This window comes from Lepidochelys kempii, chromosome 23 (assembly GCF_965140285.1).
Source record: "Lepidochelys kempii isolate rLepKem1 chromosome 23, rLepKem1.hap1, whole genome shotgun sequence".
Classification (NCBI taxonomy): domain Eukaryota; kingdom Metazoa; phylum Chordata; order Testudines; family Cheloniidae; genus Lepidochelys; species Lepidochelys kempii.
The window spans coordinates 17,445,030-17,472,001 of NC_136402.1; the positions used below are offsets into that span (position 1 = coordinate 17,445,030).

General features: G+C 71.7%; 3 protein-coding genes across 5 annotated transcripts; all 3 read right to left on the bottom strand.

Annotated features, from left to right (window-relative positions):
* Window positions 1-312: 312 nt before the first annotated feature.
* On the bottom strand, window positions 313-7,003 carry ELK1 (ETS transcription factor ELK1). The gene is made up of 6 exons (XM_073321816.2): window positions 6,023-7,003; window positions 4,241-4,449; window positions 3,322-3,723; window positions 2,679-3,104; window positions 2,343-2,444; window positions 313-2,137 (listed from the first exon to the last, which is right to left on the bottom strand). Exons 1-6 carry the CDS (start codon window positions 6,066-6,068, stop codon window positions 2,039-2,041), a joined length of 1,284 nt encoding a protein of 427 aa, XP_073177917.2. The 5' UTR covers window positions 6,069-7,003; the 3' UTR covers window positions 313-2,038.
* A 451-nt stretch (window positions 7,004-7,454) lies between these two features.
* UXT (ubiquitously expressed prefoldin like chaperone) lies at window positions 7,455-17,646 on the bottom strand. The gene is made up of 6 exons (XM_073321807.2): window positions 17,197-17,646; window positions 9,575-9,656; window positions 9,148-9,215; window positions 8,471-8,578; window positions 8,087-8,150; window positions 7,455-7,851 (listed from the first exon to the last, which is right to left on the bottom strand). Exons 1-6 carry the CDS (start codon window positions 17,262-17,264, stop codon window positions 7,786-7,788), a joined length of 456 nt encoding a protein of 151 aa, XP_073177908.1. The 5' UTR covers window positions 17,265-17,646; the 3' UTR covers window positions 7,455-7,785.
* Window positions 17,647-21,505: 3,859 nt separating this feature from the next.
* Window positions 21,506-26,956, bottom strand: USP11 (ubiquitin specific peptidase 11). 3 transcript variants are annotated; one of them, XM_078850171.1, is made up of 9 exons: window positions 26,909-26,956; window positions 26,263-26,354; window positions 25,557-25,792; window positions 25,257-25,327; window positions 24,821-24,933; window positions 24,581-24,730; window positions 24,202-24,317; window positions 22,676-22,764; window positions 21,506-22,441 (listed from the first exon to the last, which is right to left on the bottom strand). In XM_078850171.1, exons 4-9 carry the CDS (start codon window positions 25,290-25,292, stop codon window positions 21,929-21,931), a joined length of 1,017 nt encoding a protein of 338 aa, XP_078706297.1. In that variant the 5' UTR covers window positions 25,293-25,327; window positions 25,557-25,792; window positions 26,263-26,354; window positions 26,909-26,956; the 3' UTR covers window positions 21,506-21,928. The 3 variants fall into 3 exon arrangements, with proteins under 3 accessions (XP_078706297.1, XP_078706299.1, XP_078706298.1); XM_078850173.1 differs by having other exon boundaries at window positions 26,257-26,354; XM_078850172.1 differs by lacking the exon at window positions 26,909-26,956 and adding an exon at window positions 26,523-26,900.
* Between the last annotated feature and the right edge of the window lie 16 nt (window positions 26,957-26,972).

Consider the following 26,972-nt stretch of genomic DNA (forward strand, 5'->3'; position numbering starts at 1 on the left):
GCCTTTCAAGCAGAAAGGTGTCTGTTGGCCCATTAGTGAGACAACCGGGCCACAGCCAACAATTGCCATCCAATTACACCCCCCTCCCACCCCCATTCAGCTGACGCCACCTTCCCAGACACAGGAGTCCTGCTCCATTAATGCCAGCAGCGACAGCGTCCCCCGATCTACACCACGGGGACGGAAATTCAGAGCTCATCGCCGTGTTACTGCCTCCAATCGCTCTGTGAATCCCTCCCCTAAATCCAGGGAGTTCACTTCCCCCCCTTCCAATTCCCCCACTTCTGTTGTAAAAGCCCCCCCTCTTCCCCGTTCAAAAATAGAACCATTTTATATATTAAAAAAGACGGCCCGGCAGGTAATTACCACCGAGTCCCGTAGGTTTGTATATGATAAATGCACATAGCTCAATAATATCAATATACTCTCTGAAAAATAGAAAGGAGCCGGGAATCCCGTGGAGCACTAAATAAATGACATTCGGAAATTTCAGCCCCTTGGGATGGCCCCACAAAAATATAGATCTATATCTCGAGCAAGAAGCTCACAGCCCGGGAAAATTTTGGTATCAAAACAAGAAGACAAGGCAGCCCTTTCCCATATGATGCAGTGCAGGCCTTGCGGGACTAACAGGAAGTCAATAGCAGTGAGAAGGGCGGGACGTCCTCCTTCGCCCTGTCCACAGAATCGGTGGCCTTTGACTCACAGGAAGTAGATGAGAAGTTAATAAGGCGGGACTTCCTCCTTTGCCACGTCCACAGAATAGGTGGCCTTGGATTCGCAGGAAGTAGATGAGAGGTTAATAAGGCGGGACGTCCTCCTTTGGCACTTCCCCAGAATCAGCACGCTTTGAACAGGAAGTAGCAGAGTGGAAACAGGGCAGAACTTCCTCCTTTGCCATTTCCATGGCTGCACAAGAGGCGCTCAAGGGCCAGCAGAAAGTCAAAGGAGGAAACAAGAGGACGACTGTACTGAAAAAAGCGGGACTTCCTCTGCTGTCATTTCCCAGGCAACAAATGGGAGGCAAATGAAGGAATCCTCCCTAGGAAAGGTGTGAGGGATGGGACTCCTCTGCGGCCATTTCCACGGTGACCTTTGATCGTCAGGAAATAAATCAAGGAAACAGGCTTTGCAAGGAGGGAAACGGCCCCTGAAATCAGTGGGTGGGACTTCCCTCTCGGCCGTTTCCATGGTGACGAACAGGCAACCTTCGACCTTCAGGAGGGAACTAGGGCAGGACTTCCTCCGCCTGCCACTTCTACGGAGACTCAAGGAGGTGACCTTTGACCTCCAGGAAGTAAATCAAGGAACAAGAAGCGGAGAGCAGGACTTCTTCCTCCACCGGAACCACGGGGATGTGGTGTCAGCAAACAAAGATGGCCGACACACACACACCCCCCCATCCAGCCACAACAAACATGGACAACACGGCTACCCTTTCAAAACAAAGATGGCCGACGTAGAGCCCGCACAAAGAGGAGCTCCGAGGAAGCCATGGCATGGGGGGGGCCAAGAAAGGCTACCCACAGAGGGTTTCAAACCAGGGCCAGGAGGCCCTCGGTAATAAATAAAATCAGCCCCACAACTAGCAGCCAAACCACACCCCAAGTCCCCGGGGGACGTATCCTTCCACATCGAAAATACACCCTGAGCCATCAGGGCGGGGAATAAACACAACGACCCCAGAAGAATGGGGTCAGAGCTGCAAGGCCCCAGGAACTCTGTGTGTGTCGGGGGGTGCCGCTCAAGGCCAAGCAAGCACCAAGGGGAATGTCCCACATTGCGCCCCCTAGGGGCGGAATGGCGGCGTGCTCCGGCTCCCATTTTAAACGAGACAGCAGGCGCATCCCATCGCTGACACCAAGCAGGGCTCTCTGCCCGAAGCAGGACACGGACGTATCCAGCCACCCTGGTAAATAGTCCCGCAAGGCTGGGACAAGAATCCAGGTGCGGAATGGGCGCCCCCCTCCCCCCACCAGCTCCGTGAGCAGCAGAGAGAGACAGACGGACGGACGGACGGACGGACGGACGGACGGACTCACGGCTTCTGGGGCCCCGGGGACAACACGACCGGAGTGGAGAGTCCATCCATGCTCAGCGAGGGGATGTGGACTTGCCCGCCAGAGTTAGAGGGAAACTGTGGGGAGAGGTGGGGAAGTGACCCACTGACCATACCCCTCACTCCCGACCCGCAGCCCCCTGCTAGCCCAGCCCTGGGCTCCCCCCAGCCCTGCTGGTGCCCCTCACTCCTGACCCGCAGCCCCCCATTCGCCCAGCCGTGGGCTCCCCCCGCCCCAGCCCTGCCGGTGCCCCTCACGCCCGACCTGCAGCCCGCTGCATACCTGGAAGGAGAGCTTGGCAGGGCTGTGCGGGGCGATGGGGCTCAGGGTGCTCCAAAAGTGGATGGTGGGTGGCAGGGAGCTGGGGGTCAGCAGGACGGGGGTCTGCATAGGAGAGGGGGGCGGAAAGTGAGAGAGAGAGAGAGAGAGAGACCCCCATCCCCCATCCAACCCCAGCTCCCTCCCCACAACCTCTACCCCCCAAGGACCCCTTCCCCACCTCCAATCCCCTGGCCCTGCTCCCACCCACAGATCCTTCCCCCTAGTCCCCTCCCTCACCCACAGATCCCTCCCCCTATGCCCCAGGCCCTTCCCCCTCTGTCCCATAGCCACACTCACTAGCGCGTGCGTGGAGATCACGGTGGTGGGCGTCAGCCCGCTGCCCGCTCCCCCGCTAGGCGCCAGCAGGCAGCCGCTGGCCGCGCTGATCTTCTCCTGCCCGGGCAGGGAGGGCAGTGCCAGGTCCTTGGGCTTCCGCCCCTTCGGGCCGTGCCCCTCGCTGGGGGCCCCCCCAGGCACCCTCTCCCCCTTCTCCTCCTGAGGCCCCGCCCCTGCTGGAGGCTCCCCCTCTGTCCCCCTGGGAGCCTCCTCGGCGGGCGGGGCTTCCTGCTTCACCCCCGAGTCGATCAGAACCAGGAGCGGGGACCCCTCGGCATCCCCCTGTGCTTCCACTTTCACCAGCACCGGCCGCAGCCCGGGGTCCCGCCGAGGTGTGTCCCCTTGGTGGGGGTGATCTGCATCCAGGGTCTCCGGTGCCACAAAGACCTGGGGGCAAGATGGAGAAATGCAGACAGTGCTGGGGCGGGGCAGCTGGGGAAAAGCTGTATATAACATCACATGGGAATGGCTCACCCTGCACTGAGATGCAGCCACCTCTGGGGCAAGGCAGCTGGGGAAAAGCCGTATATAACATCACATGGGGATGGCTTGCCCGCTGCTGAGATGCAGCTACCTCTGGGGTGGGGTGACAGGGCCATCTCACCTGCAGGGGTTCGCTCTCGTCTGCTCCTTCGATGCTGATCTCCAGCTGGGGAATCTCCTCCATCTCCCCAGGGGGCAGGTCGTGGGGCCCTGGGGGCTCGCTGCACAGAGCTGGGGGGTCCTGGCGGGGCGCTCGCCCAGGGGGGGCCGCCTGCAGCGACTGGATAGTGAAGGTGGAGTACAGACCCGAGCGCATGTACTCGTTACGGCTACTCCGGGGGACACCCCCCCCACGCAGGGACTTGGGGGGCCCGGAGCTCCCATCCCCCAGCCGGGAGTCAGCCAGGGCTGGCTCCACCCGCCGGAGCGTCCCTTCCTCCCGGGCCCCCTCCACGCCGGACGGCTCTGGGTATGAGACGAATTTATAGACAAACTTCTGCCCGTTGACCTTCCGGATGATGTTCTGGAAACAGAGAGGATAGAGCGGAGCGGGGGCTGGGAGCCAGGATGCCTGGGTTCTCTCCCCGGCTCCGGGAGGGGAGTGGGGTCTAGTGGTTAGAGCACGGGGGGTTGGGAGCCAGGACGCCTGGGTTCTCCCCCCGGCTCTGGGAGGGGGGTGGGGGCTAGTGGTTAGAGCAGGGGGCTGGGAGCCAGGACTCCTGGGTTCTCTCCCCGGCTCCGGGAGGGGGGTGGGGGCTAGTGGTTAGAGCAGGGGGCTGGGAGCCAGGACTCCTGGGTTCTCTCCCCGGCTCTGGGAGGGGGGTGGGGGCTAGTGGTTAGAGCAGGGGGCTGGGAGCCAGGACTCCTGGGTTCTCTCCCCGGCTCCGGGAGGGGGGTGGGGCCCGGACGCCTGGGTTCTCTCCCCGGCTCTGGGAGGGGGCTGGGAGCCAGGACGCCTGGGTTCTCCCCCCGGCTCCGGGAGGGGGGTGGGGCCCGGACGCCTGGGTTCTCCCCCCGGTCCCGGCGGGGGAGGGGCTCACCTTGTCGTAGTAGTACCGCAGGGCGCGGCTGAGCTTGTCGTAGTTCATGTTGGTTTTGTTCTTGCGCAGCCCCCAGAGCCGGGCCACCTCCTCGGCGTCCACCAGCTTGAACTCGCCGTCGGCCGAGGTCCAGGCGATCAGGTGCCCGTTGCTCTGCTGCGCCAGCAACTGCAGCAGGAACTGCCAGAGCGTCACCGAGGGGTCCATGACTGCGGAGGACGGGGAGAGCGTGGGACAGGGGCCTGCCCCCCCGCCCCGCCGGTGCCCCTCACTCCCGACCCGCAGCCCCCTGCCCCGCCGGTGCCCCTCACTCCCGACCCGCAGCCCCCCGCCGGCCCTGCCGGTGCCCCTCACTCCCGACCCGCAGCCCCCCGCCAGCCCAGCCGGTGCCCCTCACTCCCGACCCGCAGCCCCCCGCCGGCCCTGCCCTGCTGGTGCCCCTCACTCCCGACCCGCAGCCCCCTGCCAGTCCGGCCCTGCCGGTGCCCCTCACTCCCGACCCGCAGCCCCCCGCCCCGCCCCACCGGTGCCCCTCACTCCCGACCCGCAGCCCCCCGCCCCGCCCTGCTGGTGCCCCTCATTCCCGACCCACAGACCCCTGCCAGCCCAGCCCTGGGTCCCTGCCCTGGGGGGCTGCCGAAGGGACCAGGACTCTACATTCCTACTCTCGGGTTCCTCTTTCTTCTTCTCCCCACAAGGAAATTTCAGGATTTGGCCTAAAATAAGATTTTCTGCCGTTGGACCAAACCTTGAACACACCGTGTGTGGGGCAGGGCTGCGCTGGCAGGGGGCTGCGGGTCAGGAGTGAGGAGCACCAGCAGAGTGGGGGGGTTATTTCCTCGTAGTTGGTGCTGACCCCAAGGGCAGCACTAGGGGGCACTGTACTGCAGGGAGCGGGGCGGGAAGCTAGGCAGGGGGCACTCTCCCCTGGGAGTCAGAGACAGGCACTGTGGGGTGCTGTGGGATGGGGAGGAGAGTGGGGCAGGCACTGGGCAGGGGGCACTGGGGGGTGCCGTAGGGCAGGGAGAGGGGTGAGGGCTGAGCAGGGGGTGCTGTGGGGGGCGCTGTGGGGCAGGGGGTTCTGGGGGCAGGAGGCAGGGCAGGGGTGCTCTCCCCTGACAGGCAGGGCCAGGCGCTGTGGGGTGCCATGGGTCAGGGGGCTGGGCAGAGGGTTCTGGGGGGCACTGTGGGGCTGGGCAGGGGGCACTGTGGGGTGTTGTGGGGCAGGGGGCTGGGCAGGGCGCTGGGTGGGGGACACTCTTCCCTGGCAGGCAGGGCCAGGCACTGTGGGGTTCTGGGGGGCGCTATGGGGCAGGGGCTGGGCAGGGGGCACTGTGGGGTGTCGTGGGGCAGGGGACTGGGCAGGGGGCTCTGGGAGACAGGGCGCTGGGTGGGGGGCACTCTCCCCTGCCAGTCAGGGCCAGGCGCTGTGGGGTTCTGGGGCGCGCTATGGGGCAGGGGCTGGGCAGGAGGTGCTGTGGGGTGTCGTGGGGCAGGGGACTGGGCAGGGGGCTCTGGGAGACAGGGCGCTGGGTGGGGGGCACTCTCCCCTGCCAGTCAGGGCCAGGCGCTGTGGGGTTCTGGGGCGCGCTATGGGGCAGGGGCTGGGCAGGAGGTGCTGTGGGGTGTCGTGGGGCAGGGGGCTGGGCAGGAGGCTCTGGGGGGCAGGGGGCTGGGTGGGGGGCACTCTCCCCTGGCAGGCAGGGCCAGCCCCTATCCATTGGACGTTCTGTGCGGTTTTTATCTGCCCGAGGTGGCTACATCCCAGGGCCACCCACTCACCTGTCAGCGCGGCCGCGGGGCCCGGAGACGGAGCAGCCGGCTCCATGGGACCCCCGAGCCCCCCAGGCCCGTGCTGGCCGGTTACTGGTCCCCAGTGGCTGGTTTCTGGTCCCTGGTGGCTGGTCCCTGTCCAGTTACTGGTTCCTGGCCGGTTCCTGGTCCCCAGTGGCTGGTTACTGGTCCCCAGTGGCTGGTTTCTGGTCCCTGGTGGCCGATCCCCGGCCGGTTACTGGTCCCAGTGGCTGGTTACTGGTCCCCAGTGGCCAATCCCGGCCGGTTACTGGTCCCAGTGGACGATCCCCAGCCGGTTACTGGTCCCAGTGGCCGATCCCCGGCCAGTTACTGGTCCCAGTGGCTGGTTACTGGTCCCCAGTGGCCGATCCCCGGCCGGTTACTGGTCCCAGTGGCTGGTTACTGGTCCCCAGTGGCCGATCCCTGGCCGGTTACTGGTCCCCAGTGGCCGATCCCCGGCCGGTTACTGGTCCCAGTGGCCGGTTACTGGTCCCCAGTGGCCGATCCCTGGCCGGTTACTGGTCCCAGTGGCTGGTTACTGGTCCCCAGTGGCCGATCCCTGGCCGGTTACTGGTCCCAGTGGCCGATTCCTGGCCGGTTACTGGTCCCAGTGGCTGGTTACTGGTCCCCAGTGGCCGATCCCTGGCCAGTTACTGGTCCCCAGTGGCCGATCCCTGGCTGGTTACTGGTCCCAGTGGCTGGTTACTGGTCCCCAGTGGCCGATCCCTGGCTGGTTACTGGTCCCAGTGGCTGGTTACTGGTCCCCAGCGGGTTCTCAGCTCCGCTCCGAGCGGCGCCCCCGAGCTGGCCGAGCTCCGCCGCATGCGCCGGCCGGGAAAGTCCCTGGTCCCGCGGCGCCGGCCGGGTAGGGGGCCCCGGCCCCGGGCTCCCGATGCGGGCGGCAGGTCCGAGCCGGGGGCGGGGGGGCGCCGTGGCTCGGATCCAGCGAGAAGGGGGATGCGGCGGCTGCTGACGGGGCCCGTCACATGCACCAGAGAAGGGGGAGGAGACAGAGCGGGGGGGCTGGGCCAGGACGCCTGGGTTCTCTCCCCGGCTGTGGGAGGGGAGTGGGGGCGAGTGGTTGGAGCAGGGAGGGGGGGGCTGGACCAGGACGCCTGGGTTCTCTCCCTGGCTGTGGGAGCCCAACCCCTCCCCCCCCACCCCAGAGCTGGGAAAAGAAGCCAAGCGTCCTGGCTCCCAGTCCCCTCTCCCCACTAGACCCCCTCCCCTCCCAGACCCGGGGAGAGAACCCAGGCGTCCTGGCTCCCAGCCCCACGCTGAGCTTCCACGAATTCTGCCCTCGCTCTGGGGGCTGGCTGGGGATCCCACCTTGAGGCAGAGAGGAGGGGCTGGGGGCACATGGGGGGCTCCCCCCACCCCCAGGCCAGGCCAACAGAGACACAAAAACAGAAACACAGACCCTAGTCAGAATCTTTATTCTCACAGTTCAAATGAGATGACAGGACACTGCAGCCAAGGACAGCAGGGGAAACTGAGGCAGCAGTAGGGCGACTGGCTGGGGGGAAACAGAACTGGGGGGAGAACCCAGGAATCCTGGTTCCCATGGGACAGGTAAACACAGCAGGAAAGGGATGGGGATTCCCCCAGTGCCCCCCCCACTCCCCAGGATCCCCTGCTCCCCTGCCAGTGGGTAGCTGCCTCCCCAGCCCTGCTGTGAGCTGGGGCAGGGGAGGGGGAATGAACCCAGGCCAGAGCCCGAGGGAGGGGTAGAGTCCCCCGGGAGGGGGGTCCTAGAGGGCGAGGTCTCTTCTGGGGTCCTCAGGCAGGTCCTGGAACCCTTGAAGTTCCCGTAGGCCCTGGGGGGAGGAAAGAGAAGTGGGGAGTCATGGGGGGTAGGAAACATCAGACCCCCCCCAGCTCCCCTCTGGATCTAAACAGCTTCCCCCCTGCTCCCCAGGACTAACTGCCAGGGAGATGCCCCCTGCCGAGCCCCCCACCCCATGGCACAGTGCCCCCAAGTGCCCACCCTGACTACCGAGGGCAAGCGCCCCCTTCTGGCCTCTCAATCCCTGCGACCCCGTCCCGCGTTACCTCCAAGACCATCCGGATATTGGCCTTGATTTTGGCCGAGTCCTTGGTGAGGGATTCGCTGAGCCTGCAAAAGAGAGATGCCCGGCGGGGCAGTGTTGGGAGTTGGGAGCGGGGGGGCCCTGCACATTCTGGGGTCCCCTTTCGCCCCGCATGGACCGCGACTGAGGTGGGGCCACCATCTTGCTGGGTCCTGCACAGACCCAAGGAATTCCGGCCTGTGCCCTGGTTAGCGCTCAGTGCCAGAGTGCAGCGGCCTCTGGGGTGGGGACAAGCTGGGGAGCAGCTGCATATAACGCCACAGGGGGATGGCTCGCCTGGCTCGGGGGAGGGGCGGCTGGAGACCAGCCGCATAGGGGGTGGGGGGGGATCGTCTCCCCCACTCACTCGATCAGTAGCTTGGTTTTCCTCTCCACAAAGCGCAACGCCTCCGTCAGCGTCAGCTCCGCGAAGAACCCGTAGCCGAGCGCCACGAAGATCCTGGAGGTGTCAGGCCTGTGACATGAGGAGATTTGGGGGGGTCACAAGGTAGAGGGGGTGGGGGCCCCCAGCCACACTGGGCACCTGCGGGGGCAGACCTGGGGAACTGCAGGGAGCTGAACGGAGCACCTGGCAGGGCGGCGGGGGGGGGGGGAGTTTAGAGGATCTGATGGGGACAGAGGAGGGTTCTGATGGGGTGGGGGGAGCAGGATCAGATGCTGGGGTGTAGGGGTGCAGCTCTGGGGGTGGGAATTGGAAGATGGGGGTGCAAGGGAGGCCTAGGGGGAAGGGAGGGGGGTGAGAGGATATATGTGGGGTCCTGGGGAGCAGGAATATAGGGAGTTCCAAGAGGGACAGAATCAAGGTGGGGCGGTGAAGGGGGATCCCAGGAGGTGGGGGATATGGGGGAGGGGCCCAGAGGCTGTAGAGGGATCCGAGGAGGGGCCAGAATTGGGGTAGGGAGTGAAAGAGGGACCCAGTGGGGGCAGGAGATGCGTGGGTGGGGGGGTTCCTGGGGGCAAGGGGTAGGGGGGCCAGGATCAAGTTGGGGGGCTGAAGGGGATCCCGGGGGCCCGGGCACTCACACATCCGCATTAACAAAGAAGTTATAGCCCAGATCCACCTGCGTCTGCACCGCTCGGCCATCTCCCTCCTGCCAGGCAGAGAGGGCACGTCAGAAACCCCACAGCAGAGACCCCACAGCCCCCTCTGGCCCAAAACACCGCAGCCCCCTGGCCAGAGACCCCACAGCCCCCTCCGGCCCAAAACACTGCAGCCCCCCCCCGCCCCAAGACCCCGCAGCCTCTGCTCCCCTGGCCTGAGACCCGGCAGCCCCCTGCCCCAAGACACAGGAGCCCCCCACTGGCCAGAGACCCCACAGCCCCTCTGCTGAGACCCCCCGCTGGCCTTGCCCAGAGACCCTACAAGATCAACCCTACAAGAACACTCCAGCTGGGGGGAGGTTCAGCAGTGGGGCGGGGCAGGCGCCTGGAGGGGGGGGCAGGTCATTACCTGCAAACGCTCAATAACGGTCTTGAGCCACATGTGCTGAGTGATCTTCTCGTAAACCTCCTCCCGCTGCTGCTGAACCCGCCTGCAGCAAACAACACGGGAGTGAGGGGCACCAGCAGGGCTGCGGGAGAGCCCAGGGCCGGGCTGGCGGGGAGCTGCGGGTCGGGAGTGAGGGGCACCAGCAGGGCCGGACTGGCGCGGGGCTGCGGGTCGGGAGTGAGGGGCACTGGCAGGGCTGGGGGTCAGGGCCGGACTGGCGGGGGGCTGCAGGTAAGGAGTGAGGGGCACTGGCAGGGCTGGGGGTCAGGGCCGGGCTGGCGGGGGGCTGCGGGTCGGGAGTGAGCGGCACTGGCAGGGCTGGGGGTCAGGGCCGGACTGGCAGGGGGCTGCGGGTCGGGAGTGAGGGGCACCGGCAGGGCCAGGCTGGCAGGGGGCTGCGGGTCGGGAGTGAGGGGCACTGGCAGGGCTGGGGGTCAGGGCCGGACTGGCGGGGGGCTGCAGGTAAGGAGTGAGGGGCACTGGCAGGGCTGGGGGTCAGGGCCGGGCTGGCGGGGGGCTGCGGGTCGGGAGTGAGGGGCACTGGCAGGGCTGGGGGTCAGGGCCGGACTGGCAGGGGGCTGCGGGTCGGGAGTGAGGGGCACTGGCAGGGGGCTGCGGGTCGGGAGTGAGGGGCACCGGCAGGGCCAGGCTGGCAGGGGGCTGCGGGTCGGGAGTGAGGGGCACTGGCAGGGCTGGGGGTCAGGGCCGGACTGGCAGGGGGCTGCGGGTCGGGAGTGAGGGGCACCGGCAGGGCCAGTCTGGCAGGGGGCTGCGGGTCGGGAGTGAGGGGCACTGGCAGGGCCAGGCTGGCAGGGGGCTGCGGGTCGGGAGTGAGGGGCACCGGCAGGGCTCGGCTGGCAGGGGGCTGCGGGTCGGGAGTGAGGGGTACCGGCAGGGCCGGACTGGCAGGGGGCTGCGGGTCGGGAGTGAGGGGCACCGGCAGGGCTGGGGGTCAGGGCCGGGCTGGCGGGGGGCTGCGGGTCGGGAGTGAGGGGCACCGGCAGGGCTGGGGGTCAGGGCCGGGCTGGCGGGGGGCTGAGGGTCGGGAGTGAGGGGCACCGGCAGGGCCAGGGTGGCAGGGGGCTGCGGGTCGGGAGTGAGGGGCACCGGCAGGGCCAAGGTGGCAGGGGGCTGCGGTTCGGGAGTGAGGGGCACCGGCAGGGCTGGGGGTCAGGGCCGGACTGGCGGGGGGCTGCGGGTCGGGAGTGAGGGGCACTGGCAGGGCTGGGGGTCAGGGCCGGACTGGCGGGGGGCTGCGGGTCGGGAGTGAGGGCACCGGCAGGGCTGGGGGTCAGGGCCGGACTGGCGGGGGGCTGCGGGTCGGGAGTGAGGGGCACTGGCAGGGCCGGGCTGGCGGGGGGCTGCGGGTCGGGAGTGAGGGGCACCGGCAGGGCTGGGGGTCAGGGCCGGACTGGCGGGGGGCTGCGGGTCGGGAGTGAGGGGCACCGGCAGGGCTGGGGGTCAGGGGCGGACTGGCGGGGGGCAGAGGGTCGGGAGTGAGGGGCACTGGCAGGGCCGGACTGGCGGGGGGCTGCGGGTCGGGAGTGAGGGGCACCGGCAGGGCGGGGGGTCAGGGCCGGGCTGGCGGGGGGCTGCGGGTCGGGAGTGAGGGGCACCGGCAGGGCTCGGGGTCAGGGCCGGACTGGCGGGGGGCTGCAGGTAAGGAGTGAGGGGCACCGGCAGGGCCAGGCTGGCAGGGGGCTGCGGGTCGGGAGTGAGGGGCACTGGCAGGGGGCTGCGGGTCGGGAGTGAGGGGCACCGGCAGGGCTCGGCTGGCAGGGGGCTGCGGGTCGGGAGTGAGGGGCACTGGCAGGGCTGGGGGTCAGGGCCGGACTGGCGGGGGGCTGCGGGTCGGGAGTCAGGGGCACTGGCAGGGCTGGGGGTCAGGGCCGGGCTGGCAGGGGGCTGCGGGTCGGGAGTGAGGGGCACTGGCAGGGCTGGGGGTCAGGGCCGGACTGGCGGGGGGCTGCAGGTAAGGAGTGAGGAGCACTGGCAGGGCTGGGGGTCAGGGCCGGGCTGGCGGGGGGCTGCGGGTCGGGAGTGAGGGGCACTGGCAGGGATGGGGGTCAGGGCCGGACTGGCAGGGGGCTGCGGGTCGGGAGTGAGGGGCACCGGCAGGGCCAGGCTGGCAGGGGGCTGCGGGTCAGGAGTGAGGGGCACCAGCAGGGCCGGACTGGCGGGGGGCTGCGGGTCGGGAGTGAGGGGCACTGGCAGGGCTGGGGATCAGGGTTGGGCTAGCAGGGGGCTGCGGGTCGGGAGTGAGGGGCACCAGCAGGGCCGGACTGGCAGGGGGCTGCGGGTCGGGAGTGAGGGGCACCGGCAGGGCCAGGCTGGCAGGGGGCTGCGGGTCGGGAGTGAGGGACACCGGCAGGGCCGGACTGGCAGGGGGCTGCGGGTCGGGAGTGAGGGGCACCGGCAGGGCTGGGGGTCAGGGCCAGGCTGGCGGGGGGCTGCGGGTCGTGAGTGAGGGGCACTGGCAGGGCTGGGGGTCAGGGCCGGGTTGGCGGGGGGCTGCGGGTCGGGAGTGAGGGGCACCGGCAGGGCTGGGGGTCAGGGCCGGGCTGGCGGGGGGCTGCGGGTCGGGAGTGAGGGGCACCGGCAGGGCTGGGGGTCAGGTCCGGACTGGCGGGGGGCTGCAGGTAAGGAGTGAGGGGCACTGGCAGGGCTGGGGGTCAGGGCTGGGCTGGCAGGGGGCTGTGGGTCAGGAGTGAGGGGCACCGGCAGGGCCGGACTGGCAGGGGGCTGCGGGTCGGGAGTGAGGGGCACCGGCAGGGCTGGGGGTCAGGGCCGGGCTGGCGGGGGGCTGCGGGTCGGGAGTGAGGGGCACCGGCAGGGCTGGGGGTCAGGTCCGGACTGGCGGGGGGCTGCGGGTCGGGAGTGAGGGGCACCGGCAGGGCGGGGGGTCAGGGCCGGGCTGGCGGGGGGCTGCGGGTCGGGAGTGGGGGGCACCGGCAGGGCTGGGGGTCAGGGCCGGGCTGGCGGGGGGCTGCGGGTCGGGAATGAGGGGCACCTGCCGGGCTAGCAGGGGGCTGCGGGTCGGGAGTGAGGGGCACCGGCAGGGCCGGACTGGCAGGGGGCTGCGGGTCGGGAGTGAGGGGCACTGGCAGGGCTGGGGGTCAGGGCCGGACTGGCGGGGGGCTGCGGGTCGGGAGTGAGGGGCACCGGCAGGGCGGGGGGTCAGGGCCGGGCTGGCGGGGGGCTGCGGGTCGGGAGTGGGGGGCACCGGCGGGGCTGGGGTTCAGGGCCGGGCTGGCGGGGGGCTGCGGGTCGGGAATGAGGGGCACCGGCAGGGCGGGGGGTCAGGGCCGGACTGGTGGGGGGCTGCGGGTCGGGAGTGAGGGGCACTGGCAGGGTCGGGCTGGCGGGGGGCTGCGGGTCGGGAGTGAGGGGCACCGGCAGGGTTGGGGGTCAGGTCCGGACTGGCGGGGGGCTGCGGGTCGGGAGTGAGGGGCACCGGCAGGGCCAAGGTGGCAGGGGGCTGCGGTTCGGGAGTGAGGGGCACCGGCAGGGCTGGGGGTCAGGGCCGGACTGGCGGGGGGCTGCGGGTCGGGAGTGAGGGGCACCGGCAGGGCTGGGGGTCAGGGCCGGACTGGCGGGGGGCTGCGGGTCGGGAGTGAGGGGCACCGGCAGGGCTGGGGGTCAGGGCCGGACTGGCGGGGGGCTGCGGGTCGGGAGTGAGGGCACCGGCAGGGCTGGGGGTCAGGGCCGGACTGGCGGGGGGCTGCGGGTCGGGAGTGAGGGGCACTGGCAGGGCCGGGCTGGCGGGGGGCTGCGGGTCGGGAGTGAGGGGCACCGGCAGGGCTGGGGGTCAGGGCCGGACTGGCGGGGGGCTGCGGGTCGGGAGTGAGGGGCACCGGCAGGGCTGGGGGTCAGGGGCGGACTGGCGGGGGGCAGAGGGTCGGGAGTGAGGGGCACTGGCAGGGCCGGGCTGGCGGGGGGCTGCGGGTCGGGAGTGAGGGGCACCGGCAGGGCTGCGGGTCAGGTCCGGACTGGCGGGGGGCTGCGGGTCGGGAGTGAGGGGCACCGGCAGGGCGGGGGGTCAGGGCCGGGCTGGCGGGGGGCTGCGGGTCGGGAGTGAGGGGCACCGGCAGGGCCAGGCTGGCAGGGGGCTGCGGGTCAGGAGTGAGGGGCACCAGCAGGGCCGGACTGGCGGGGGGCTGCGGGTCGGGAGTGAGGGGCACCGGCAGGGCCAGGCTGGCAGGGGGCTGCGGGTCGGGAGTGAGGGACACCGGCAGGGCCGGACTGGCAGGGGGCTGCGGGTCGGGAGTGAGGGGCACCGGCAGGGCTGGGGGTCAGGGCCGGGCTGGCGGGGGGCTGCGGGTCGTGAGTGAGGGGCACTGGCAGGGCTGGGGGTCAGGGCCGGGCTGGCGGGGGGCTGCGGGTCGGGAGTGAGGGGCACCGGCAGGGCTGGGGGTCAGGGCCGGGCTGGCGGGGGGCTGCGGGTCGGGAGTGAGGGGCACCGGCAGGGCTGGGGGTCAGGTCCGGACTGGCGGGGGGCTGCAGGTAAAGAGTGAGGGGCACTGGCAGGGCTGGGGGTCAGGGCTGGGCTGGCAGGGGGCTGTGGGTCAGGAGTGAGGGGCACCGGCAGGGCCGGACTGGCAGGGGGCTGCGGGTCGGGAGTGAGGGGCACCGGCAGGGCTGGGGGTCAGGGCCGGGCTGGCGGGGGGCTGCGGGTCGGGAGTGAGGGGCACCGGCAGGGCTGGGGGTCAGGGCCGGGCGGGCGGGGGGCTGCGGGTCGGGAGTGAGGGGCACCGGCAGGGCTGGGGGTCAGGTCCGGACTGGCAGGGGGCTGCGGGTCGGGAGTCGGGGGCACCGGCAGGGCTGGGGGTCAGGGCCGGACTGGCGGGGGGCTGCGGGTCGGGAGTGAGGGGCACCGGCAGGGCTGGGGGTCAGGGCCGGGCTGGCGGGGGGCTGCGGGTCGGGAATGAGGGGCACCTGCCGGGCTAGCAGGGGGCTGCGGGTCGGGAGTGAGGGGCACCGGCAGGGCCGGACTGGCAGGGGGCTGCGGGTCGGGAGTGAGGGGCACTGGCAGGGCTGGGGTTCAGGGCCGGACTGGCGGGGGGCTGCGGGTCGGGAGTGAGGGGCACCGGCAGGGCGGGGGGTCAGGGCCGGGCTGGCGGGGGGCTGCGGGTCGGGAGTGGGGGGCACCGGCGGGGCTGGGGTTCAGGGCCGGGCTGGCGGGGGGCTGCGGGTCGGGAATGAGGGGCACCGGCAGGGCTGGGGGTCAGGGCCGGACTGGTGGGGGGCTGCGGGTCGGGAGTGAGGGGCACTGGCAGGGTCGGGCTGGCGGGGGGCTGCGGGTCGGGAGTGAGGGGCACCGGCAGGGTTGGGGGTCAGGTCCGGACTGGCGGGGGGCTGCGGGTCGGGAGTGAGGGGCACCGGCAGGGCCAAGGTGGCAGGGGGCTGCGGTTCGGGAGTGAGGGGCACCGGCAGGGCTGGGGGTCAGGGCCGGACTGGCGGGGGGCTGCGGGTCGGGAGTGAGGGGCACCGGCAGGGCTGGGGGTCAGGGCCGGACTGGCGGGGGGCTGCGGGTCGGGAGTGAGGGGCACTGGCAGGGCTGGGGGTCAGGGCCGGACTGGCGGGGGGCTGCGGGTCGGGAGTGAGGGCACCGGCAGGGCTGGGGGTCAGGGCCGGACTGGCGGGGGGCTGCGGGTCGGGAGTGAGGGCACCGGCAGGGCTGGGGGTCAGGGCCGGACTGGCGGGGGGCTGCGGGTCGGGAGTGAGGGGCACTGGCAGGGCCGGGCTGGCGGGGGGCTGCGGGTCGGGAGTGGGGGGCACCGGCAGGGCTGGGGGTCAGGGCCGGGCTGGCGGGGGGCTGCGGGTCGGGAGTGGGGGGTCGGGCTCCACAGGGATCCAGTCTGTTCCGTATGGTCGGGGAGGGGAGAGCAGGCTCCTGACCCCACTGGTGACCCCCGCGCGGAGGGGGGCAGCCGGCGGTTCGGAGGCCCGGGGGAGGACCCCGGCGAAGGGATCCGAGCCGCTGCAGCCTGGGGGACTCGCCGCCAGGGCCGGGGCATCCCGCAGGTGACAAACAGGGTCCGAGTCGGGGGTGGGGGCCACGGCGGAAAAGGCGACTGTCCGGGTGGGGGGTGAATGGGGACTGGGGGGGTGCCCCGCTCTGCTCGGCGCTGGGGGATGTGTCCGGCGCTGCACACCCCATGCTTTAGCCCTGGTGGGCACAAACAGGAGGAAAAGGGAGGCAGGGAGCCCCGAGTCCGGCCGACAGACCCGCGAGGGGCCGGGCCCCGCGTCAGGCCGGCCGAGCCGGTGAGGGGCTGGAGCCGGACGACGGGAGACAGTTCCTGACTCTTGGGGTCGCTCGGCTCGGGGGGCATGTCCCGGGGTCCCGGCTGACTCGGTGCCAGGGCGGGGGGGGCGAGGCCGCGGGGGGCAGATGTGCTGAAGCGAGAGGTGAGGGGTCCATGGGGGGCAGGCCTGAGCAGTCGGTGTGGGCGGGGCCAGGCGGGGACGGGGGGCGGGGCTAAGTAGGTGGTGGGGCGGGGCCAGGCGGGGACGGGGGTAGGTGGTGGGGCGGGGCCAGGTGGGGACGGGGGGGCGGGGCTAAGTAGGTGGTGGGGCGGGGCCAGGAGGGGACGGGGGCGGGGCTAAGTAGGTGGTGGGGCGGGGCCAGGCGGACCAGGGGGCGGGGCTGAGTAGGTGGTGGGGCGGGGCCAGGCGGGGCTGAGAAGGTGGTGGGGCGGGGCCAGGCGGGGACGGGGGGCGGGGCTGAGTAGGTGGTGGGGCGGGGCCAGGAGGGGACGGGGGCGGGGCTAAGTAGGTGGTGGGGCGGGGCCAGGAGGGGACGGGGGCGGGGCTAAGTAGGTGGTGGGGCGGGGCCAGGCGGACCAGGGGGCGGGGCTGAGTAGGTGGTGGGGCGGGGCCAGGCGGACCAGGGGGCGGGGCTGAGTAGGTGGTGGGGCGGGGCCAGGCGGGGACGGGGGGCGGGGCTGAGTAGGTGGTGGGGAGGGGCCAGGAGGGGACGGGGGCGGGGCTAAGTAGGTGGTGGGGCGGGGCCAGGAGGGGACGGGGGGCGGGGCTGAGTAGGTGGTGGGGAGGGGCCAGGAGGGGACGGGGGGCGGGGCTGAGTAGGTGGTGGGGCGGGGCCAGGCGGGGACGGGGGGCGGGGCTGAGAAGGTGGTGGGGCGGGGCCAGGCGGGGACGGGGGGCGGGGCTGAGTAGGTGGTGGGGCGGGGCCAGGAGGGGACGGGGGCGGGGCTGAGTAGGTGGTGGGGCGGGGCCAGGAGGGGACGGGGGCGGGGCTAAGTAGGTGGTGGGGCGGGGCCAGGCGGACCAGGGGGCGGGGCTGAGTAGGTGGTGGGGCGGGGCCAGGCGGGGACGGGGGGCGGGGCTGAGTAGGTGGTGGGGCGGGGCCAGGAGGGGACGGGGGCGGGGCTAAGTAGGTGGTGGGGCGGGGCCAGGAGGGGACGGGGGCGGGGCTGAGTGCTCAGTGCGGGGAGCAAGGTGGGGCCAAGGGGTGGGGGCGAGCAGTCTATGAGGGCGGGGCCACGAGGGGACCAGGGGGCGGGGCCGGAGCCGAGAGGGGGCGGGGCCGAGCGCTCCCCGAGGGCGGGGCCAGGACTCACCACAGGTCTCGCTGCAGCACGTCGCTGACGAAGGCCTCGTAACGCGGCGCCTTCCCTGCCGGCCCCATGGCGGGCGCTGCGGGTCCCGCCCCTCGGAGGTCAAAGGTCACCGAGCCCCCACACACACCCCACCGCCTCTGAGCCGCCGGAAATAGACGCGTGCGCGGTCACTTCCGGGTGGCGGCCCTCAACGGAAGTCAGCTGGGAACGCGCGCCGGGAAGTTCCGCTCTGGAAACGGAAGTTGATACCGCTCCCCTCCGTCACTTTGACCCCGGAAGCGCTTCCCGCCGCAGTGGAGAATGAAGAGCGCGCCGGACGCACACGCGGTAGCCTCGGCAACGAGGCTCGAGAGCCGGAAGTGGCGTGTTTGGCGCATGGGAGTGACGCCATCAAGGCCGGAAGTGGGTCTCAGCAGCGCCGCTCGGCGGGCCGAGCCCCCGACCCCTGACCCCGCCCCCCAAGTGCGGGGTCCCCCGAGCCCCGCCCCCGGGCGCCGCGTCACCCCCGGGGGCGGCTTCAGGGCACCGACCCCGCCCTCTTCCAGCCCCGCCCCCAAGCCGCGCCCCGCCCCCGGCCCCGCCCCCGCGGAGTGTCTCCCCTTCGGGCGGGGCGGGGCGGGGCTCTGGGGGCTCGTGCCCCGCCCGCGCGGCGCTGGCAGCGCCTGGCCCGGGGGTCTCGCTCCGCCCCTCACAGCGTCTCCCAGAGCCGGGCCCGGCCCCACTCGCCCCGCGGGCTCTCGCCCAGCCTGGGGCCCGGCCCCCTGGGCCGCTTCCCAGCCGCGCGGCCCCGCTGCTCCACCCCAGAGGTGGCTGCATCCCCGGGCCGGACAAACCCTCCCCCCTCGCCGCCACGTGCCGCGCGGCCCCGCTGCTCCACCCCAGAGGTGGCTGCATCCCCGGGCCGGGCAAACCCTCCCCCCTCGCCGCCATGTGCCGCGGGTCCCCGCTGCTCCACCCCAGAGGTGGCTGCATCCCCGGGCCGGACAAACCCTCCCCCCTCGCCGCCATGTGCCGCGGGTCCCCGCTGCTCCACCCCAGAGGTGGCTGCATCCCCGGGCCGGGCAAACCCTCCCCCCTCGCCGCCACGTGCCGCGGGTCCCCGCTGCTCCACCCCAGAGGTGGCTGCATCCCCATGCCGGGCAAACCCTCCCCCCTCGCCGCCATGTGCCGCGGGTCCCCGCTGCTCCACCCCAGAGGTGGCTGCATCCCCGGGCCGGGCAAACCCTCCCCCCTCGCCGCCATGTGCCATGGGTCCCCGCTGCCCCGCCCCAGAGGTGGCTGCATCCCCGGGCCGGGCAAACCCTCCCCCCTCGCCGCCATGTGCCGCGGGTCCCCGCTGCTCCACCCCAGAGGTGGCTGCATCCCCGTGCCGGGCAAACCCTCCCCCCTCGCCGCCATGTGCCGCCGGTCCTGGTGCCCCGCCCCAGAGGTGGCTGCATCCCCGGGCCGGACAAACCCTCCCCCCTCGCCGCCATGTGCCATGGGTCCCCGCTGCTCCACCCCAGAGGTGGCTGCATCCCCGTGCCGGGCAAACCCTCCCCCCTCGCCGCCATGTGCCGCCGGTCCCAGCTGCCCCGCCCCAGAGGTGGCTGCATCCCCGTGCCGGGCAAACCCTCCCCCCTCGCCGCCATGTGCCGCGGGTCCCCGCTGCCCTGCCCCAGAGGTGGCTGCATCCCCGGGCCGGACAAACCCTCCCCCCTCGCCGCCACGTGCCGCGCGGCCCCGCTGCTCCACCCCAGAGGTGGCTGCATCCCCGGGCCGGACAAACCCTCCCCCCTCGCCGCCACGTGCCGCGCGGCCCCGCTGCTCCACCCCAGAGGTGGCTGCATCCCCGGGCCGGACAAACCCTCCCCCCTCGCCGCCACGTGCCGCGCGGCCCCGCTGCTCCACCCCAGAGGTGGCTGCATCCCCGGGCCGGACAAACCCTCCCCCCTCGCCGCCACGTGCCGCGCGGCCCCGCTGCTCCACCCCAGAGGTGGCTGCATCCCCGGGCCGGACAAACCCTCCCCCCTCGCCGCCACGTGCCGCGCGGCCCCGCTGCTCCACCCCAGAGGTGGCTGCATCCCCGGGCCGGACAAACCCTCCCCCCTCGCCGCCATGTGCCGCGGGTCCCCGCTGCTCCACCCCAGAGGTGGCTGCATCCCCGGGCCGGACAAACCCTCCCCCCTCGCCGCCATGTGCCGCGGGTCCCCGCTGCCCCGCCCCAGAGGTGGCTGCATCCCCGTGCCGGGCAAACCCTCCCCCTCGCCGCCATTTGCCGCCGGTCCTGGTGCCCCGCCCCAGAGGTGGCTGCATCCCTGGGCCGGACAAACCCTCCCCCCTCGCCGCCATGTGCCGCGGGTCCCCGCTGCTCCACCCCAGAGGTGGCTGCATCCCCGTGCCGGACAAACCCTCCCCCCTCGCCGCCATGTGCCGCGGGTCCCCGCTGCTCCACCCCAGAGGTGGCTGCATCCCCGGGCCGGGCAAACCCTCCCCCTCGCCGCCATGTGCCGCCGGTCCCAGCTGCCCCGCCCCAGAGGTGGCTGCATCCCCGTGCCGGGCAAACCCTCCCCCCTCGCCGCCATGTGCCGCGGGTCCCCGCTGCCCTGCCCCAGAGGTGGCTGCATCCCCGGGCCGGACAAACCCTCCCCCCTCGCCGCCACGTGCCGCGCGGCCCCACTGCTCCACCCCAGAGGTGGCTGCATCCCCGGGCCGGACAAACCCTCCCCCCTCACCGCCATGTGCCGCAGGTCCCCGCTGCCCCGCCCCAGAGGTGGCTGCATCCCTGGGCCGGACAAACCCTCCCCCCTCGCCGCCACGTGCCGCGGGTCCCCGCTGCCCCGCCCCAGAGGTGGCTGCATCCCCGGGCCGGACAAACCCTCCCCCCTCGCCGCCATGTGCCGCCGGTCCCAGCTGCCCCGCCCCAGAGGTGGCTGCATCCCCGTGCCGGGCAAACCCTCCCCCCTCGCCGCCATGTGCCGCCGGTCCCAGCTGCCCCGCCCCAGAGGTGGCTGCATCCCCGTGCCGGGCAAACCCTCCCCCCTCGCCGCCATGTGCCGCGGGTCCCCGCTTCCCCGCCCCAGAGGTGGCTGCATCCCCGGGCCGGACAAACCCTCCCCCCTCGCCGCCATGTGCCGCGGGTCCCCGCTGCCCCGCCCCAGAGGTGGCTGCATCCCCGGGCCGGACAAACCCTCCCCCCTCGCCGCCATGTGCCGCCGGTCCCAGCTGCCCCGCCCCAGAGGTGGCTGCATCCCCTTGCCGGGCAAACCCTCCCCCCTCGCCGCCATGTGCCGCCGGTCCCAGCTGCCCCACCCAGAGGTGGCTGCATCCCTGGGCCGGACAAACCCTCCCCACTCGCCGCCATGTGCCACGGGTCCCCGCTGCTCCACCCCAGAGGTGGCTGCATCCCCATGCCGGGCAAACCCTCCCCGCTCGCCGCCATGTGCCGCGGGTCCCCGCTGCCCCGCCCCAGAGGTGGCTGCATCCCCGGGCCGGACAAACCCTCCCCCCTCGCCGCCATGTGCCGCGGGTCCCCGCTGCCCCGCCCCAGAGGTGGCTGCATCCCCGGGCCGGACAACCCTCCCCCCTCGCCGCCATGTGCCGCCGGTCCCAGCTGCCCGCCCCAGAGGTGGCTGCATCCCCTTGCCGGGCAAACCCTCCCCCCTCGCCGCCATGTGCCGCCGGTCCCAGCTGCCCCACCCAGAGGTGGCTGCATCCCTGGGCCGGACAAACCCTCCCCACTCGCCGCCATGTGCCACGGGTCCCCGCTGCTCCACCCCAGAGGTGGCTGCATCCCCATGCCGGGCAAACCCTCCCCGCTCGCCGCCATGTGCCCGCGGGTCCCCGCTGCCCCGCCCCAGAGGTGGCTGCATCCCCGGGCCGGACAAACCCTCCCCCCTCGCCACCATGTGCCGCGGGTCCCCGCTGCTCCACCCCAGAGGTGGCTGCATCTCCAGGCCGGGCAAACCCTCCCCCCTCGCCGCCATGTGCCGCAGGTCCCCGCTGCCCCGCCCCAGAGGTGGCTGCATCTCCGGGCCGGGCAAACCCTCCCCCCTCGCCGCCATGTGCTGCGGGTCCCAGCTGCTCCACCCCAGAGGTGGCTGCATCTCCGGGCCGGACAAACCCTGCCCGCTTGCTGCCATGTGCCGCGGGTCCCAGCTGCTCCGCCCCAGAGGTGGGCGCCTCGCAGCCCCGGACGAGCCATCCTGTGTTGAACCGGGAACTCTAACATGCTGCTGTTTCTTTCACGACCAACCCTGGTGGAGCAGGGCCTGGACCCCGGGCCGGGGGGCTGGGCCGCGAGGCAGGTCACAAGCAGCTGGGCTGAGTGTGAAAAGGAAGTTCTTTTATATACAAGTTTTGCCACATTCCCCAAAAATATTTTTCTTTCCCCGAAAACAAAAATAATCTGCACAAAACCGCAGGGGAGGAGCAACACTTTGCCCCCCCACGTGTCTCGGCGTAAGAAAACACCCCATTTGCCCCTGCCCCCTGGGCAGCTATGTACAGCCCTGAAAGCACCAGGGGTGGGGGGGGTTAACCCCTCTAGTGCTGGTGCTTCCTCACCCCCCAGGCTCTCAGCAGAAAGGGGGGCCCCCCTGTGCATATGAACATCGAGATAAGTTAAAAACCCCACAGCCGGGGGAGGAGAAGGGGTGTTATTGCTCAATACTGAGGCCGGCAGGAGCCACCTGGATACAGGAGCTAGGGGGGCCTGAAAGTGCCAAAAGGGGGTGAAAAGGGGGAGCAGGACTCACCCCACAGATGCAGTGTGCCCCAAGGGGGTGCGTCCAGCCCTGCCCCCACCAGGGATAACAGGAAGGGGGAGGAGGGTCAGACAGCCGTATTGCTCAGATGTGCCCCCCCACTGGTGCACCAGGCTGAGACATGCTCCTGCCCCCAGGCAGGACGGGCGGGGTAGCAGGGTGCCGGCTGGCTCTGAAATGCTGGCACCAGCCACCGTCCCCCTCCCTTGGAAGCTGCTGGAGGGGCCCAGCCCCCCCATCGGTAGAAGGGGGTCCCCTGAGCTGGTGGGGGAGCTGCCCCCAAGTTCACAGGCCTGAGATGTCTTCACAGGGCAAGTCTCTGAGGTCAAGGGTGGGAGGGGACCCCAGCTCCTCCCTCCCCCACACCTGGGGGTCAATCCACCTCCATGGAGTCGCTGCAGCAGCCCCCCCCAGCGTCGGGGGGCCTGGGGCAGGGGGCAGTGCGGGGGGGGGCGGATCCGGTCCTGGCGCTGGTAGAACAGGACGTAGGCGGCTTTCGACTGCAGGAGAAAGGGAGAGTGTCAGACACAGCAGGGCATGCTGGGAGAACCGCGCCAGAGCAGGGCATGCTGGGAGAACCGCGCCAGAGCAGGGCATGCTGGGAGAACCGCGCCAGAGCAGGGATGGAGGGAGCAGGAGCAAACAGGACTAGATGGGTCCTGAGTGGGGCAGCAGGGCCTACTGGGAAGGGGGCAGGAGGCCAAGACCTTGCTGCCCCCCGGGGCCAGACTCACCTCGATCTGAGCCTCGGCCACGGGCGAGACGCTGCTGTCGTCAAAGTAAAACCACTGGCTGGAGTCCTTGTTCCGGGCGAACGTCGTATCTGAGAGACGGGAGGGGGTTGAGACCCTGCGCCCACGGCGCCCCTCACTCCCGACCGCAGCCCCCCGGATCCCTGCCCCCTCACTCCCGACCCGCAGCCCCCCCCGGCTCCCTGCCCCAGCTCGGCCGGCGCCCCTCACTCCCGACCCGCAGCCCCCCGGATCCCTGCCCCCTCACTCCCGACCCGCAGCGCCCCCCCGCTCCCTGCCCCAGCTCGGCCGGCGCCCCTCACTCCCGACCCGCAGCCCCCCGGATCCCTGCCCCCTCACTCCCGACCCGCAGCCCCCCCCGGCTCCCTGCCCCAGCTCGGCCGGCGCCCCTCACTCCCGACCCGCAGCCCCCGGATCCCTGCCCCCTCACTCCCGACCCGCAGCGCCCCCCCGGCTCCCTGCCCCAGCTCGGCCGGCGCCCCTCACTCCCGACCCGCAGCCCCCCGGATCCCTGCCCCCTCACTCCCGACCCGCAGCGCCCCCCCGGCTCCCTGCCCCAGCTCGGCCAGCGCCCCTCACTCCCGACCCGCAGCCCCCCGGATCCCTGCCCCTCACTCCCGACCCGCAGCCCCCCCCCGGCTCCCTGCCCCAGCTCGGCCGGCGTCCCTCACTCCCGTCCCGCAGCCCCCCCCCGGCTCCCTGCCCCAGCTCGGCCGGCGTCCCTCACTCCCGTCCCGCAGCCCCCCCCGGCTCCCTGCCCAGCTCGGCCGGCGTCCCTCACTCCCGTCCCGCAGCCCCCCCCCGGCTCCCTGCCCCAGCTCGGCCGGCGTCCCTCACTCCCGACCCGCAGCCCCCCCCGGCTCCCTGCCCCAGCTCGGCCGGCGCCCCTCATTCCCGACCCGCAGCCCCCCCCCCGGCTCCCTGCCCCAGCTCGGCCGGCGCCCCTCACTCCCGACCCGCAGCCCCCCCCCGGCTCCCTGCCCCAGCTCGGCCGGCGCCCCTCACTCCCGACCCGCAGCCCCCCCCGGCTCCCTGCCCCAGCTCGGCCGGCGCCCCTCACCCCCGACCCGCAGCCCCCCCGGCTCCCTGCCCCAGCTCGGCCGGGGCCCCTCACCCCCGACCCGCAGCCCCCCCGGCTCCCTGCCCCAGCTCGGCCGGGGCCCCTCACCCCCGACCCGCAGCCCCCCCCGGCTCCCTGCCCCCAGCTCGGCCGGGGCCCCTCACCCCCGACCTGCAGCCCCCCCCGGCTCCCTGCCCCAGCTCGGCCGGGGCCCCTCACCCCCGACCCGCAGCCCGCCCCCGGCTCCCTGCCCCAGCTCGGCCGGCGCCCCTCACTCCCGACCCGCAGCCCCCCCCGGCTCCCTGCCCCCTCACTCCCGACCCGCAGCCCCCCCCGGCTCCCTGCCCCAGCTTGGCCGGCGCCCCTCACTCCCGACCCGCAGCCCCCCCCCGGCTCCCTGCCCCAGCTCGGCCGGCACCCCTCACTCCCGACCCGCAGCCCTGCATACAGTGGCCGTCGCGCAGGCTCCCGTAGTGGTTGGAGACGGCGATCAGGTCGTATTTGTGGGGCGCAGACGCCACGTCTGCCCGGGGCTTGAGAATGAAGTCAGAGAAGTCGAGGTCACTGCAAGGAGAGGAGAGGATTTACGGGGGCCGGGAACCCTGGTGTCCTGGCCCATCCACAGCACAGGGGATTCTATCTGGCCTCCAGGCAGCCCAAGGGGTGGCACTCTTTTTACACTTCCTGTCAACTGTTGGGTGCGACTGCTCCCCAGCTGCCCTTCTCCCAGAGGTGGCTGCATCTCAGCGCCAGCAAACAGTCCCTGTGTGGCGTTATATGCAGCCTTTCCCCAGCTGCCCCGCCCCAGAGCCAGCCGCAATCCTCACCGGATGGGGAACTCCACAAGTGTGTCAAGCTTCTCACGGGCGAGCCGGGTGTAGGAGAAGCGCTTGAGGTGGATGATGAGCACCTCGGGCAGCGCCCACAGGTCCAGCTTCTTGGTGGCCAGCTGGTGCCGCTTGCAGGTGGGGCAGTACCTGGGGAGGCAGGGGCAGGGTGAGCCAGGCCCTGGCGCACATAAACCCCCAGCACTGCTGCCCCCCCGGCCCTATGGGCTTGGCTCTCACCAGGGGTTCTCCTCCTCCAGCGTCTCCACCGTGGTGAACAGCTCGACGCACTCCCGCAGCTTCACCGGCTGCCGCCGCTGCACGTGGCCCATGCACTCGTGTTTCACGTAGCCCTGCCGAGGATGGGGCTGTCAGAGGGGGCCCAGAGCCCCACCTCACAGCGGGGAGTCCCACGGGTTCACACTCTGGCTGAGCCATTCCCCACCTCCCACCATCAGACCCTGCAGGAGGGAGTCCACATGTTACTGCCCTAGCTGAGCTACCCCCACCCCCGTCAGACCCTGCAGCAGGGAGTCCCATGGATTAATGCCCTGGCTGAGCTAGCCCTCGCCCATTGCACCCTGCAGCAGGGAGTGCCGCGGGTTAATGCCCTGGTTGAGCTATTCCCCACCCATCACACCCTGCAGCAGGGAGTCTCACGGGTTAACATCATCACCTCTGCCTCCTCCTCATCATAGTATCGTTTCTTCATATCCGAGTCCCAGTCGATGGCGATATAGAGCTGGGCTGGGCGAGGGGAGACACCATGTTACCCGCACTGCCGCACAGAGCCCCTACGGGGGAGCCCCATCCCTGCCCCCCCCGTGCCAGCCAGTCCCCACCCTGCCGCACAGCATCCCCAGGCCCCCATCCCTGCCCCTCTGAGCCAGCCAGTCTCTGCCCTGGTGCAGAATTGGGACCGGCGCCCCCAGAGGGAACAGTCCCCGTCCCACCAGCCGTGGGGCGCCCTACTCACCATGCAGTGCAAAGCCCTCGCCTGGCAGGGCCGGGCGCTCGCTGGTCCCGTTGGCGTTCACCGGGCGCACGGTGAAGAGCAGCCGCCGCCGCCGGCACTTGCGTTTGGGCCGGTTGGCGGTAGGGGCAGGGTCACCTGGGGCGGGGACGGGGTGGGGGGCCCCCCCGAGCCCCCGCTGCTTCCCTCCGCAGCCTGGCTGGCAGGGCCTTCGCCCGGCGCCTCCTCCTCTTCCTCACCTGGGGGCAGAGCCATGAGCCAGCGCGGCCAGAGACCCCCCTCTCCCCGCCCTAGACAGCCCCCCACCGCCCCCAGAGTCACACCATGGCCACAAGCCGGTGTCCCCCAGCAATGCCCCCTAAGCCCATCCCGCTCCCCAGTGCCCCCCACCTCGACAGACGCCCCACATCAGTGTCATGGGGCAGACTCCAGCGTTCAAGGGGAGGGGGCAGCCAGGCCGAGGCCATTATTCATCTGGGGCGGGGGGAGCAGTCAGTCTGGATCACCCCCCCGCCATGGAATGATGGGCTGGCCCCATGGCTCCAGCCCCAACTGGGGAACCCCTGCCAGCCTCTCCCAGCTCCCCTGGCCCACAATGCCGCGGGTCAGGCAGCCCCCCCAGCCAAGTCCCCAGTGCCATGGTCAGGCAGGCCCACATACTCTCCCGCCCTCCCCAGCCCCCAATGAGCCCCCCCGGCCTTACACTCACTCAGCCCGTTGGCCTGGGGGCCGTACAGATCTTCCTCCTCACTCTCCTCCTCTTCCTCCTCGGAGCCCGACTCCGGCCGCCGCACGTAGCGCCTGCAACCAGAGCCGGTGCCTGAGCCGGGGCAGGGGAGAGAGGGAGCCCCATGGCATGGGGGGGGAGCCAGGCACCCCAGCTGTGGAGGGAGGGGTCTCCATTTCAGGGGGGCGGGGAGGTCAGAGGACCAGCAGGGGGGCGGGGCAGAGTCTTGGGAAGGCACTTACAGGAGCTGCTCCAGCAGCAGGCTGTAGAGGGGGTCCCAGGGCTGGGGTCAGGGATCAGCAGGACGTGGGGTCCCAGGGTCGGGGGGTCCCAGCGGGACACTCACCAGAGTCGTTCCAGCAGCAGGGCACAGAGAGCATCCCAGGGTTGGGGGTCAGGGATCAGCAGACCATGGTTTCCCGGGGCGGGGGGGGGAGGGGCAAGGGGCGAAGGGGGCCCAGAGGGACGCTCACAAGAGCCGCTCCAGCAGCAGGCCATAGAAGGGGGTCCCCACGGACGGGAGGTCCCGGCGGCCGGGGTGTCCCGAGAGTAGCTCCAGCCGCAGGCCGTAGAGGGCTGGGGGTCAGGGGTCAGGCACCCCGGGGGGGGGGTCCCGGGGGACACTCACGAGAGCCGCTCCAGCCGCAGGCCGTAGAGGGCTGGGGGTCAGGGGTCACTCTGAGATAGCGCGT

Coding starts and splice junctions, on each gene's coding strand:
- ELK1 (XM_073321816.2), bottom strand. CDS start 6,068: ATGGAGCCGGCTGCTCCGTCTCCGGGCCCCGCGGCCGCGCTGACAG. Junction 3,724..4,240: donor TGCGGTACTACTACGACAAG/GTGAGCCCCTCC, acceptor CTCTGTTTCCAG/AACATCATCCGGAAGGTCAA. Junction 2,445..2,678: donor TGATCTCCACGCACGCGCTA/GTGAGTGTGGCT, acceptor TCTCCTATGCAG/ACCCCCGTCCTGCTGACCCC.
- UXT (XM_073321807.2), bottom strand. CDS start 17,264: ATGGGGCCGGCAGGGAAGGCGCCGCGTTACGAGGCCTTCGTCAGCGAC. Junction 8,579..9,147: donor TTCTTTGTTAATGCGGATGT/GTGAGTGCCCGG, acceptor CTCATGTCACAG/GCCTGACACCTCCAGGATCT. Junction 8,151..8,470: donor AAAACCAAGCTACTGATCGA/GTGAGTGGGGGA, acceptor TCTCTTTTGCAG/GCTCAGCGAATCCCTCACCA.
- USP11 (XM_078850171.1), bottom strand. CDS start 25,292: ATGAAGAAACGATACTATGATGAGGAGGAGGCAGAG. Junction 24,318..24,580: donor CTTGTGGAGTTCCCCATCCG/GTGAGGATTGCG, acceptor CTCTCCTTGCAG/TGACCTCGACTTCTCTGACT. Junction 22,442..22,675: donor TGGCCGAGGCTCAGATCGAG/GTGAGTCTGGCC, acceptor TTTCTCCTGCAG/TCGAAAGCCGCCTACGTCCT.